This window comes from Phoenix dactylifera, chromosome 13, assembly GCF_009389715.1.
Source record: "Phoenix dactylifera cultivar Barhee BC4 chromosome 13, palm_55x_up_171113_PBpolish2nd_filt_p, whole genome shotgun sequence".
Classification (NCBI taxonomy): domain Eukaryota; kingdom Viridiplantae; phylum Streptophyta; class Magnoliopsida; order Arecales; family Arecaceae; genus Phoenix; species Phoenix dactylifera.
The window spans coordinates 11,815,053-11,829,009 of record NC_052404.1 but is presented as its reverse complement, the minus strand read 5'-3'; the positions used below and the strand labels follow the sequence as shown (position 1 = coordinate 11,829,009).

At 38.4% G+C, this 13,957-nt stretch overlaps 1 protein-coding gene across 10 annotated transcripts; it reads left to right on the top strand.

The window, feature by feature from the left end:
* Positions 1-5,390: 5,390 nt before the first annotated feature.
* LOC103721987 lies at positions 5,391-9,960 on the top strand. 10 transcript variants are annotated; one of them, XR_606395.4, is made up of 5 exons: positions 5,391-6,073; positions 7,747-7,963; positions 8,039-8,536; positions 8,639-8,687; positions 8,770-9,045. XR_606395.4 is itself a non-coding variant. In XM_026810370.2 (4 exons), the coding sequence occupies exons 1-3, from the start codon at positions 5,693-5,695 to the stop codon at positions 8,521-8,523; spliced, it is 1,083 nt and encodes a 360-aa protein (XP_026666171.1). In that variant the 5' UTR covers positions 5,391-5,692; the 3' UTR covers positions 8,524-8,536; positions 9,693-9,960. The 10 variants fall into 10 exon arrangements, 6 of the variants coding, with proteins under 6 accessions (XP_026666171.1, XP_008810611.1, XP_008810610.1 ...); XR_005514600.1 differs by having other exon boundaries at positions 8,636-8,687; XR_606394.4 differs by having other exon boundaries at positions 8,622-8,687.
* The last annotated feature ends 3,997 nt before the right edge of the window (positions 9,961-13,957 follow it).

The following is a 13,957-nucleotide window of genomic DNA, read 5'->3' as shown; positions in this document are numbered from 1 at the left end:
TTTTAGTTATGGATAGTTTTGTGCCCACCTAGCAGCTCAACTACCACTTGTTTCATGTCTGACAGATCAAATTCATCATAAGTAAGCAGAATTTGCCTTACTCTGTTTACTTAACAGAGATAAGGAAGATAATTCTGTGACCTGAATTCTAACTCTGAATGGATGGTCCCCTTTGTTCATAGAGCTCTTGACTTTTGCATGTGTTCCCATTTTTCATCCATTAAAGCTGTTTGTTCGTTTCTATACTGGAATGGCCAATTGTCATCACTACTTTGAAACAGTAATCTGTCCTCACTCCTGTCTAAATCAAAAGGGTCATGGGAGTAGAATGCCCTCAGGATCATTATCAATTTTTCCAGTTAACACGAGGAACATGTTGCCACGTAACATGCCTGACGTTTCCTCTCTACCTGCCAAATATTTTCAAATGGCCTTGGATATCCAGATTGATTATGCTCCTTGAATATTGATACCTGCTGTTATTTGTTTTCTCTGGTTTTTTTCTTGGGACTCTCTGGCTTCTTGTATCTACTCTACACTTGTAGACGTGACATTTTACAACAGGACTAGATTTTTCTTTATCCTCGGTTTTCAACAAAGCATTATAAAGGGACTTTATTTATTGTAGTATGTGAAATGGAAACTTGTGCTCTTATGCAAAGGAGACTTAGGGGAACAAGAACCATATATTCTTCACAAATTCGATGGATGAGCCTATGATAGTGCAACAAATGCAGTGCATGTATTGGTTTATGCACACTGATGATAATTTTAATTGCAAATGCCTGTGAATTGATCAGTTCAAGAGATCAGACAGACACAGAAGTAGATACCTGGGGGTTGATGGGACTCTTGGTTCCTAGAGCTATATTGTATGCATGAAAGTACAGCAGTTTTGTAGATGGGTGAGTTCATTGCAGATCTGAATTATAAATTAGAGGTTCAGTTGACTCTAGGAAGATTCTTGCAGTGAGGTCTTGTGAATCATTTAGTTCCTTAGCTGTCAACGATTAGCACATGGGAGACAGGTTGTCAGATGCCTGGATCTTTATAAATGATTCCAAGGCTAGAAAAAGAGAGTCCGAAGAGTCAGCATCCATCTCTTTAGTTCAAATTAATCATTATGCTCTGAGATGAAGTCTCAATTTTGCATTGTGAAAGGATTATGTGTTGATAACTTATAATTTGTCCATCAAATTGTCATTTTGCAAGAACCGTATGTAATTAATACATCGAAGCTGCAATTCCATGATTAGGGCAACTACCAGGGAACATGAAGCGAGAAACTAATAAACTCTTTAGTGTTCACTGATTTTCAAGTTGTTTTTGTACCAATTCATCAGAAAATTTTAGAGAGATTGCAATTTGTGCTCTTTGGAACCTATTGAGCACATATCATTGGGTCACCGGGCAACCTTTAGGTGGGTCGATCTTAATCTTGTGGAAGTCCACTGAGCTAAGGATCGGTATTTCAGTTCATGCCCAATCCGATTCTCTTGGCTAAATGCTGTTAAATACTACAAATCTCTACTGCAAAAAAGAATTCAAATTTTTCTGGGTCTGAGCCACTTGTTTTCCACTGCAACATTTTAGGTTTGGGTGGTTGTCTTTTTTGGTTCCTTGTTTAGTTCAATCAACTTGCAGCCTTCTGCTTTATCCGACTCAAACCCCATCAGAGGCTGTAGTAATATACTGACAAAATTCTCGCACTTATCTCGGTTGTAGCGTGCCACCCCTTAGTGGCCCTATTCCCGGTGGTTGGGACGTTAGGTCATGCATGTCCAAGATCAACGTAGTAATAAATCCAGGCCCCATCAGAGGCTCGGATGGCTACTTTTTGGTCATCATTCAAGGTAAGACAAAAGCCATTATTGTTGCTATAATAAATTTTTGGAGGTGTATTGGTAATCACAAGCGTAGATGATTGAGACACAGTGGTTTGAGATAGAGGATGAGCAATCATGGAGATAATGTGATAAGACTATTTGAGTAGGTTTGAAAGAGACTGAAACCTGCTCCTACTATCTGTTGTGGTCGTCCTTCCACGAGTATACTTATTTAGTGATGGTGTTCTAGCATGATAAACATGTCATGCTGCGTAACAGATCCAATCAAACAAGCAAAGTATGAGGCGTTGCAGTGTGAATCAATTATCTCATCATTTTGTAAGTAATCTTGTAGCCACTAAATCCTAATTTGATTATGGCTCTAACCATCATGATCTCATCACTGTGATTATATTGGTTTGCAACATTTCTTTCTTTCTTTCTTTTCCTCCATCTTTCTAACAGCTTGCCGTAACTGTTGTAATAGTTAATAGCACAAGGATGTAGAAATTTTTATTCGTCGCTTTCTGCATTCCTACATCCATCTCCACTGTACGATCGAGGCCATGGGAATATATTGGAACATCCGCAACTGTATCTAACAAAATAATTTGTAGGCCCCACCATGCGTATTACCCTACATTTGCACCACCTGAATTATATTATATGTTCGTTGCTCTCTTCCCGTTGATGGTTTTAAGATCTTCCAAATGGGGAGAGTTGGCGGAACGTGTGCTGGCGAAAGGTAGACGTACTTGCTGAGCTGCCAGAGCCGACGGAAGGGACAAACTACGACACGCCACGTGGTGTCCCTCTACGCAACCTTCCACGTGGTTGGTGCATTCTTTTCTTTCATGGGAGAAGTTATTACATGGATCAGGTCGAGCGGGTCATTTCAAATCTCGATCTTAAATTGTTTAAATGGAAGGGGATATTGTGGCTTGTTGGACTGGTTCGCTGGATTGTGGTCCATATCTAATAATTAGATCCTTTATGGTACCCTACTTCTTTCAGAACGAAGATTCTCATGGTTCCGTGACATGATAGTGGCATCCTTCTTATAGTAAAGTAACTAGTGTAACCTCTTTTATAGTAAACCGTCCTATTCTAGCCCGCTTGGCCTGCGGAATCCACTTGGAAAAAGGTAAGTGCGGTGCAGCGAGTTCTTCTCTCTTCGTCCCAGGAAGATGCCTGTGGTTTATTTTTGATCTTGTAGCAGTTAGATGGACAATGTGAGGGATCATAGGAAGGATAACAGAACTCTCCAGGAATTACACTTGTCTTTGCATGAGACATAACAAAAGCTCATGGTTTAAGGAGCACATAGATAATTCAGTTAAATGAAACAGGCAATAAATAATGATAAAAGCCGGCCTTTTGATATACAATTGTCATTAAAATCCAGACACAATCATTATTTTCTTTTGTTGGGAGATCATAGCTCCTCCCAACAAAAGAAAACGGTGTTAGTAAAATTATTTATTTTATTAAAAGTTGAAATTGCTCTTGCCCTTGAGCGAAAAGGAGGATACACATAATTTTTTATATTCTTGGAAGGATGTTATGTCACTTAAGGTTATTTTAGTCATTTAAAATTTTTTTTCTGTTGTGTCATTTAGGTTTCATTTAAGGTTAATAGTTTGATTAACATTTTGTTAATTTATGTGTTAAAATGTTGGATAAAAATAAATTTTATGGAGGTAAATGTAGGTTTTTTAAATTATAGGATGTAAATGTAATTCATCCCTAATTTCAAAAGATTTTTGTAATTTAGTCAAAAAAACCTTAAGAAAATAAGGAAAAAAAATAGTGGTTGTTGAAAGGATGTAACACGATAATAACAGTACACCTTTACGATATCATGTCCTACCGCTTTTTAACCCAGCTGATGATCATACAACAAGAGCTAATTAGTCTGAATTTTTAAGATTCATGAATTGAATAGTCTTGACATTTATAGTTACAGAATAACAAAGTAGTTATCTCTTTCCGTGAAAGGCATCATGGCATAGCATATTCCCATAGGATATCCTAAAAAGATTATTAGGTCCAAGCACATTTCACATGACTTGGTTTGATTGGCCCACACATCATACACCGAACAGACTGTTGATCTAGTCTCATGCCATTCCCATTATCCATAGGGGGGTCTTGACCTCAACGGTCGTCGCAAAAATTGTTCCAACTTAGAATATGAAATATGATTCCTTGCCGTGTAAACAGACCTATCCCCACCGATCTGTTTGCGAGGATTAGGAGGAGAAGAAATGGGGAAGAGGAAGGAGAGTCAAACCAGAGAAGGCAGCCATCTGGGGCATTGGAGATTAGGGATCGGGCCGACCGCCCATTTAAGGCGATTAGTCGCAGCACCCCCGCGCTGCTCGTGAACCGTCGCACGGTGGGCCCACGCCACCGCGGCGAGGGAGCGTCATAGGGGGAACCCGCCAATACAGTTCTGACACGTGTCAGGTATACGCGCCCGGCTGCCGTGTGGGCCACGGCGTCGCGGATTCCAGTCTGAGCGACGACCGTTATCTTTTGCTCGCCGGTTTGGACCGCAAACTTGGTCGCCAAGGCATTCCGATTCCGTCCCCACATCCGATTTACGGAAATGCCCTCCCTGGTTGGTTCACGCGACGCCGGCCCCCTTTAGCCCGAACGCGAGTTCGCGGTTTGATCCCAAGTGGATTTGCCCCAAATTGTAGGTCTGTCATGTTATTATCGCAATGCGATCTCATCCTAAAACATGAAATTGTGTTTCGAATATCAAATCATATCTCATATTACATATAATTTTGATCAGCCCAAGCTATAGAAGTTGTTCTAGCCGAGTAGTGTAAATCCATTCGCACAACTTGTAAAACTTAGGCACGAGTAAAACCTAATTAGCCAATGCCAAGGAGATTAGCGACTGCATTCGAGTCATAGAACCACAGCGAACCATGAAACTTGGCTCTATCCAAGTTGTGCCTGCGTCTTGAACTGCTAAAGAACCGTCCCGCGAAGGTTATAGCCATATTCTCGTTTTAGCTACCAGGAGTTTCTCACGTTAGCCTGCTGCTTCGAGTTCGTGCCTTATTTACCACACAGCTGTTGTAACAAATGGCTGCTCCAAATGACCGACCATCAAAATCCCCACCTCTAAAGGCCGTCCAAACCGGATCAGACGGCTCTCACGAATCCCTCAGCTACCAAATATCGTGGCCCCCACCAATGCTGTCCCCGCATCAACGCGATAGACCCAGTGACAGCAACCCGTAACCGCGCGATGGGAACGGCAAGCCCCATGCTTCCTTCCTCTGCCCTCCACTCGCATCCTTCTGATACCAACTCGATGGCTGCGATTTCGTCACCACACAGAGCAATCCCTGTGGCGACCCCATTCTAACGTCTCCGTCCGTCAAGAATCGGGTTCGGAGGGGCTCGTTCTCCGTTTCACGCCGAGGGAGGGAGGACCTCCCCGTCCTTTTCGTCCTCGACGGCCAAACGGAGAACGTTGGGGGTATTATCGTCGTTTCGCTTTCGCCGATGCCCACGATATAGATACCTCCTCCTCGGGGCATTGGCTTCTCATCCTTTTGGGTTGCAGCGGGCTCTCTTCCTTCTCCCACCCATTTGGATCCTTCGAGAGATTTCTTGACTGAAATAAAACTAACTAAAGGACCCCCCCCTGTTCAAAAGAATTAGGGTTAGGGTTTCTGAAATCTCGTCGATTGAATCCTCGAATCGAGAAATTTATCTGATCTGGACGATGAACTCGCCTCCATTTCGGTGTTTTTGATGTGAAAATTAGGGTTTCTTGATGCTGCACTTGGAATTCGATTTGAGGATTTGGGGTTTTCTGAAGGGTTGGTGAGTTGGTTTTCATGCTGTTGACGCGGGAATTCGGAGTGCGGGTAGGGGAAGGGCTGTCACCGCCGGCCGCCTCGCGTCGCCATCCGATAAAGCTGGGCTCGTGGGGAATGGATCCGCGGACGCCCGGAGGCTCCCCCGACCGCCGGAACTGCGGCGGCGAGGGCGACTGCCGTATTTGCGCGGCCGCGGGGGACCTCTGGGTGAGGCTGAATGGGGGTGAGGGGAGGGAGTTCGTGGGCCAAATTGGGGGGTTCAGCCATGAGAGTGAGCATGACCTGGCGGTGATGGTCAGCGACTTCTTGGAGAACGGGAGCAGTGGGGCGGAGTCATGGTACAGCAGCGACAGCGATTCCGGGTTCCCCGATCTTAATCATCTCGCGGAGAAAGTCTTGGTTAGCTCCCGTTTCTTTCTTTGTTTTTCTTTTGTCGGATATATTTTTAATTTCCTTGTATTTTATGTGCTTATCTTTGCCTTAATTGTATGATATTTTTTTTTCCTGAAAGTTGTGTTCTTTGTTATACTTTGAGAACGAAAAACTTATTGCAGTATTTCTGAGCTGAATTTAGAATAAGTTCTAAACTTGTGATTGAATCAATGTTAATAACCTTCGAGCTATCAAGTGCACGCTTACCCCATACATAATTTTTTGAACAGGTGTGGTATTGCATTGTTAATGCAATTGACTTTTGATCATTATAGAATCTGGATGCTGGAAGAAGTATTTTGTAGTTAGACTTTAAAAACGTAGTTTTAATGGGTTGGACTGTTTGGATAATTGAATCTGGAGCATCTTTTATTCTCATTAGGTTTGAATATTTGGAAATCTTTACTGCCTTTCTCTTTTATCTTGGAAATCTTTACTGCCTTTCTTTTTTATCTTGTTCCAGTGAGTTATTAGTTGCATGAAGTGAACGTAGGCTATTGCATAAAGTAGGATGAGAGGTATAAAATTCATAAAAGGAAGTTGTAGTTGATATAAATAATGCTGACTGACTGATGTCCCAAAAAATTGCTAGAGGAATAATCAGGAGATATGAAAAGGAAAGTTTTGAAATTTTGTTGATTAATCCATGTTCCAAGAAGAAAAGTTAGGAATTTACTTGATTCAATAGTTCCCCTGGTAATTATTTACGTTTTAGTGAGTGTTGGAGAGGGAAAGAAATGAAATAGATGATTTTATGATGACTCTACTACATCTATATGTATGTTGGGATATCTTTACAAGAAGAATTCATATAAACCTTCTCAAAGTAAAGTGATAATTGGAAGACCGCATCCACCTTTTCGGATCTATGTATATTTTACATTTGGTCCAATTTCTTTGCCCCCCCCCCCCCCACCCCCCGCCCCCCTCTTCCCTTCCCTTCTTCTTTCTTGGTAAACAATAACTTGATGGTTGACAAGAAGCTTTGCATCCAATTTAACCTTCAAGTATTAAATTTATGGCAGTATACCATTTAATATCATCAACCAAAGGTAAACCATCTGCCTTTCGTCGATAGCTTGTTTATATGACAACCTTCCATGACAGAGTTTCTTATTTTCAGACCATAATTAGTTCATGAAGCAGTTCATTAATTACATTAGTAATCCATATCTGTGAAGTTTTTCCGTCATTCACAAGAAGGATTTTTGTAGCCTTACAGGAATATGATATCAATCTTGGCAAGAGACTGAATTAGATGAAAAGTCCAGCGGGAGTCTTAAGTTTTAGTAGTCAGAGAGGTATATATTCTTTTGTGTTGCCAGTGTTTTTGCAGAAGTAATGATCATATTTGAGGTTTGCGAAATGGTTGATTTCGATGGTTATGGATATGCATACTTGCATGCCCTGCTAGCTAGTTTGAGTTATTCATAGCTGTTCAAGAAACCATTATATAATTATGACATTTGGAGTATGACAAGGCATGGTCATTGGCATTTGGCATAGGTTGTACCAGGCTTTATTTTTCTGAGCAATAAAGGAAAGTATATTCCATAGCATATCAAACTTGTTAACCTCTAACTACTTTAATGCTCTTAGAAAAGAATTTACCTATAGTCTTTTGTTCTCTCATTCTGCAGTTCTACAAGCATGCCACAGATCAATATGAGAATGATCTTTTATCGGTTGTCCAGTCCCATCTTCTTTCTATCAACGAGACAGACCTTCATACTGTCAGGGAAGGGCAATGCAATGGCATCTGTATTCGTCGGTCGCTGGTAAAGCTCCTCAAACTTTCTGGTTATGATGCGGCGGTATGTTCATCCAAGTGGCAGGGTTTTGACAAGGTTCCTGGAGGTATGCCCTAGGCCTTCATGTCATTACATGGAGTATAGCTTTCACTTTTTCTGATTTGCTTTTCTTTCTCATCAGGTGATCATGAATATATTGATGTGGTTACCAATGGCTACCCTGGAGGTTCTGAGCGTTTGATCATTGACATTGACTTTCGGAGCCACTTTGAAATAGCCCGGGCTGTTGAATCTTATAATGCAATCTTAACTTCTCTTCCAGTAGTCTATGTCGGCTCTTTGACCAGACTGAAGCAGTTGTTACAGGTCATGGTGGATGCTGCCAAATGTTCTCTTAAGCAGAATTCCATGCCTCTGCCTCCATGGAGATCATTGTCGTACCTGCAAGCAAAGTGGTACTCTAAGTATGAGAGGAAACATAATTATGATGAACAGAACTACCTTGGGAGCAGTTATGGTCACAGTCAGTGTATTGGACATTTGAAGAGGCTAAAAACCTCCCTCCAGTCAGAAATTGAGACAGAACGGTTGTTTAAACCCATTATTAATGACAAGAAACGGAGGGTGAAATTCGAGAAGCGGAGACCCTCCATGCTTAGTAGCTAATAATGATGTACAGGTAATTGGAGGAGAAGTTAATTCATATTTTTGGATATTAAAAAAGGTAAAGAGTTCGTTAGGTGCAATTTTTTTAAATGAAACAGTCTACTGCTGGCAGCAGATGAGGCATAACCTTGAAGCTGATGGGGTTCTTCTCGCTGCTGGCAACAGTAAGAATAACATCCCATGTTTTTGGAGGCACACATGTTGGAGTTCCATTTTTTGTAATTCATCTTTCCTCTCCATCTGCAGGAAGCCGTCAAAGTTACAGCATGCTTGTTGTGATCTGGCCCGGTGGCTTGTAGTATTACCTTACATTTCTTCCATTCGAATCTTTGGGTCTCCTTCCCTTATTTCAGTCATACAGTAATTTATGCCTAGACATAAATTTTCTGTGCCCTGTGCCATCCTTCACATTATATGGTTGTTGGTAATGTTTTTCCCATATTAATATGATTTTGTTACGGGACACAAATGAATAAGATGTTTAATTAAATACACAAGATTTTATTGAGTGTGCTTGGTTCATTTGTTGTTGTGGAATTCTCTCCTAAGTTACCTAGCCAACCGTCTGCCTCACCACATTTTCAAGTATTTATAGCTGCTCCCATTTTAAATCCATGTATCCATATTGATTCAGTTGTCGATCTCTCTGTGAGAGAAGAATCAGAGAGCTGCAAGGGATCACGGCTTTACATTGTTTGTCATGTGCCCCAGCACTAGTTAGATGTAGCTAGTCCTGGATGTCCTCCTCCTTTGGTGTTTCTGGATAGCTTTCTATTGCATGTCAGTGTAACATTATAATTGGTTTTGGGGCTCAAAGATATACCATACTGTCCGGTTTTAGATTGTGCATCATCAGGCATCTGGGCCTGGTTAATTTTCCAGCATGAGTACATTTCCCTCTTTTTAAGAAAAGCCACCTTTTGTCTTCTAAAAGAATGGTTGGTACATTAGTCGATTTCTTTTAACTTCTTTTCAGAGGTTTATCACGATGACCGCAACTTCTTAGAGATTTCATAAATTACTAAAAAAATTCGACTTTCATATCTCATTTGAAAAAAAAAGAAGAGTACAAGGTCATCACATAAGGATTTGATAAAGCGGTCAGACAAAATCTAGTGATTTGATATACGGTTTGAGGTTTCATGTCGCCTCTTGTTTGCATGCTGCAGGGCGTATTTGCTTCAGGCATGGCGTGAAGTTAATATATCAGCGGAAAGTTTGGCAATTTTCTTTGCCAATACTTAATTGTTGACTTAGTATAATGGGTAGCCAGACTTATGATAAAATTCTGGAATTACCCGTCTCCTGTACTGATAAACTGAATAGATGGCACCGGCTTCCTGCTGGAATCACCTGTCTCCTATACTAGTCTTCGCGAAGAGCATTTCATATTCTCTATAACTTTGTTTTGGATTTCTGTCGGTTTGGATGATTCAATGGTCACAATTCCGTAGCAGAAAAAAGGATGTTATGCATTTTGTCGTTATAGATGGGATTTTATTTTGTTACTGGATTAGTGCAAGATCTGCAGCTTGTTCCATTTAATCTTTTAATCAAGCACTTTGGATTCTATGCAATATCTATCAAGAAGTGCAATTTTCTTGATGTTTCAGTGTTGCCCTATTAAAAGTGATTTTATGGCCTTAATCTGCAGTTGGTTGGCTATTCTAGTCCTTGAAGTCTTTGTCGTTGTTTCAATTGGAGAAAATCATTGAAAGGGAAAAGACACTGCTCATGCTTTCTAAATAAATCATACCTATCTCTTTGTCTTCCATCGAAGAGTGGGAGTGGGGCCTAAAAACAGTGTTGATTTTTTTTTTCTTCTTCTTCTTCTTTTTAATTTAACCGCGCTTCCTTTCTCACCTCGCTGAAGCAGTAGCTGCGAGGCTTGATGGTGTCTCCATTTCCCACCGACCCAAAGAAAGGCACGTAGTACCTGATCGTTAAATGGTGAGCTTTCTCTCCTTCACTGGCCTTTCTCTCGACGCTTTGGTATTCCCTTTTCTAGTACGCTGCCTTCCTTTATTTTGGTTGTGCTGTCACACTGCTTCTTTAAACCAAATTACAGCTATATATGTCTAAGAATATTACAGAATGAGTCTTGCCCGAGGTTTTCTAGAGGATGGTGTAAGTTTCTTGGCATTTTATTAACTAGTATTTAACATGTGTTATGCATATAAAAAACTTATTTAAGCTAGATTTCTATGAGTAATTTTTTTTTTCCTTTAGAATTCTAACAATTCTAAATTTTTATTTTCTTGCAACTCATCGTAATTATAATAACTGGAAAGCATTTTTTTTGAAATTTTCTCATTTCTTGCTAGATTCTTGTCTTTTCTTATGTATAATTACGGATACCGACTTATCAAAAACTTATTGTATGTAATGCTGAGATGACATCAATCTGAAATCGTCCGCTCTAGATTTTAATATAGAGAAATGCTACTTATGGGCTTGTAGGTTGGAGAGACGCTTGCCATATGTCGACTAACAAGTCAAAATATTTCAAAAAGTACATGTGAAGTTAAATGCGATGAGGAGCGAGAATATCTCCAATACTAGCAGATTGGAGACAATAGCAACAAGGGTTGAGGGTAAGGAAGAAACTATCGGATTCTCATGGGTGATGGATGAGATGATGTGGTATCGGTGCAGGTTAAACCTACGAGGAAGAAAGAGAGACGAATAAAAGTCGGAGAGAAAAAGCCTTTCTGTATTTTTTATTAAAAATAAATAATAAATAAGCAATCATTTGCCAATCTGCCTCATTATTTTCTGTAGAAATTTTTGATGAATTGGTTCCATCTTGTTTTCAAACCAATTTCAGAAGGGAATTTTTTTTTCTATATAAAAGGACTACGAGAATCTGTGTCTTATATAAATAGGACAAAATAATTCCAGGAACAACTCCAGTGATGCTTTTTATATTAGATTGGAAAATATAATCTTGATTCTATAATGATAAACTCTTTCAATTATTCATGAGTCCACTCTCCAAGTTCAAAATTATGATAAAAAATATATATTACGGTTGTAATTATCAATTAACTTTAAATGGATGGCAGATGGTCCTATTTATCCTATAGTGGGGATTGGGCCCAAAAAAAAAGAACGAGGACTATGTTGGGATTGGACCGAGAGAAAAAAAAAGGTCAAAATTTCTTTCCAATAATGCCTTGACTTCACCAATGGCCAGAGTCCATCCCTTAAAATAAATAAAGTTAAATAAAACAAAGTACTGCAACAAAATTCTTATATTTCTATTCTAAGAATTCTATTTTCTTAGTGATTGATTAATTAAGAATTAGAAACTAAAATTGTGTAGCTACTTTTTTAGCTGCTTCAAATTGACAGACCAACCGACAAATTTAATTGTGTTAAGCACCATCTGGTTTCAATGCAAACACACAGCTTTTATAAGGATCCATCGTATGCCAATTAGAAAATAATTATGTTTTTTTTTTCTAAGTTTCCCCCTCTGGATGCTTCTTTGGGGCTCTCTCTAGCACCTCCCTCTACGGTCAATCTCTCTTCTACAAATCTTCCAGGTGTCTCACACTCAACTCATCGCACGCAATCTTTCCTATGAACCCATTTAGTCTTGGCTAACTTGTGCAACCTCCACTCCTCTCAGTCATCGTAGGTACATTTTCGATCGACATTTGCTGAGTGGTAGTTGAAGCATTTCATACCGTCGCATTTGTCAATGATGCATTCGGAACATGGTAATGCTTTTCCAAATTTTATTGCTTCTACAAGGTTTTCCCATCAAAGCATTTTTATTTTTTTTATATCGGCTGCTTACACTGCTCTCGCATGAGCACAGTCAGCTACATCACTAGCAAAAAGACTACACAAAATCAAAAAAACATAAGATTATACAAAGCAATATTCTTATAAGTTACCTAAAAAGTAGAAATGCTGGTGGCTTGTAAAGTAGTAATGACCTCGATGTTTCTTTAACTTGACAACTTGTGCCGAGCTTTACAGATAGCCAAAACTTTGGTGCTGTGTCCTATTATAAGGCCACTTGAAAATCATAGCCGACCCTGGATTAAACTTGGATCCTCCATTGGGTGATTTGGGTGGGACAATATGCTCCTCCATGCATTCACATGCACTCCAGGTGCACAAGGCTGGTTGGATGCCAAATCTAATTTTTTTTCATGTTTTAAAATATCTGCATTTTTTTTTAAAGAGAACATCAGATATTTAGACGGTCTTTAGTTGATCAATAGAAAAAGTCGAAAAATAGTAAGATTTGAAGGATGATGATAAAATGTGATTTTGATAATTACTACTCAAAATTGAACTATTTAATGCATAATTGATGCGATGCCAATTTATTTTGCTCAAAAAATTAAATTTTTTTTAAAAAATATAGAGTATAGAATTATCTTAATAATTTAATTATAAAATATCATGATTTTTCAGGACATCCTAAATGGACCATTAATCTATGCCATGGCTTGAAACAATTGCACCAAATAATTTTTTTATAGTATTTATTAATTGCACATGAAAAGTTCATCGAGCCGGTTAAAAATATGCTGATTTGGAAAAAACCATCCTCCATATACTTCATCAAAGTCTGCAAACATATTGATTTTGTAGCAACATGTAAATAAAAAATATTTCATATGGCCGAGACGAACACCTCTTAATATGATGTTTATGGCAGTTTTTAGCCATCTCGTTTGATTTATACAATTATGTAGCAACTTAAATAGCTGTCATTTATTATTTATTTTTATAATATAATAACATGTAACCCATACGCATGCCCAAAGTGCAATTTTTTCTTCTTCTTCCAATAATTCTTGAAATGCTACCCAAAATATATATAATAGAATATCCAAAAAATAAAATAGAAAATAATAGATATAAAAGCTTATTTATTTTTTAAAATAAATTTTTGAGCTAAACTATCCTATATAAAATTATAAAAGTATATGTATGTCTGCATATAGTAAAATAATATATTATTTTAAAATAATAAGATCGTGACCCCACATGCATATAATAAAAAATAAAAAGTATTGCATTCAAAACATATTTAAATGCAATATAACGGGATTATTAGCGGGTGTACTTCTATTTTCAAACAAAATTATGGCCATAAAATTTTTTTTTAAAAAATAATAATATAATCTAATGACGTGGGATATGGATAAGGTATAATACTAATGAATAGTATTTTCATTAGCGGCGGTGTATATTAAGTAAATATTTTACTATTAATATCACTAATTTCTGTATTAATTTAGTAGCAATAATGAAAAGTCCTTTATTTAATATAGTTCAATAAACTAATGAGCTTCTAAGTAATCATATTATATTGTTATATTTTGAAAAAGTTTTTTAAATAAAAATCTTACTTATTATCCAAAATAAAGAATTTTATTAATAATAAAAGCAAACAGAGGCCGGATGG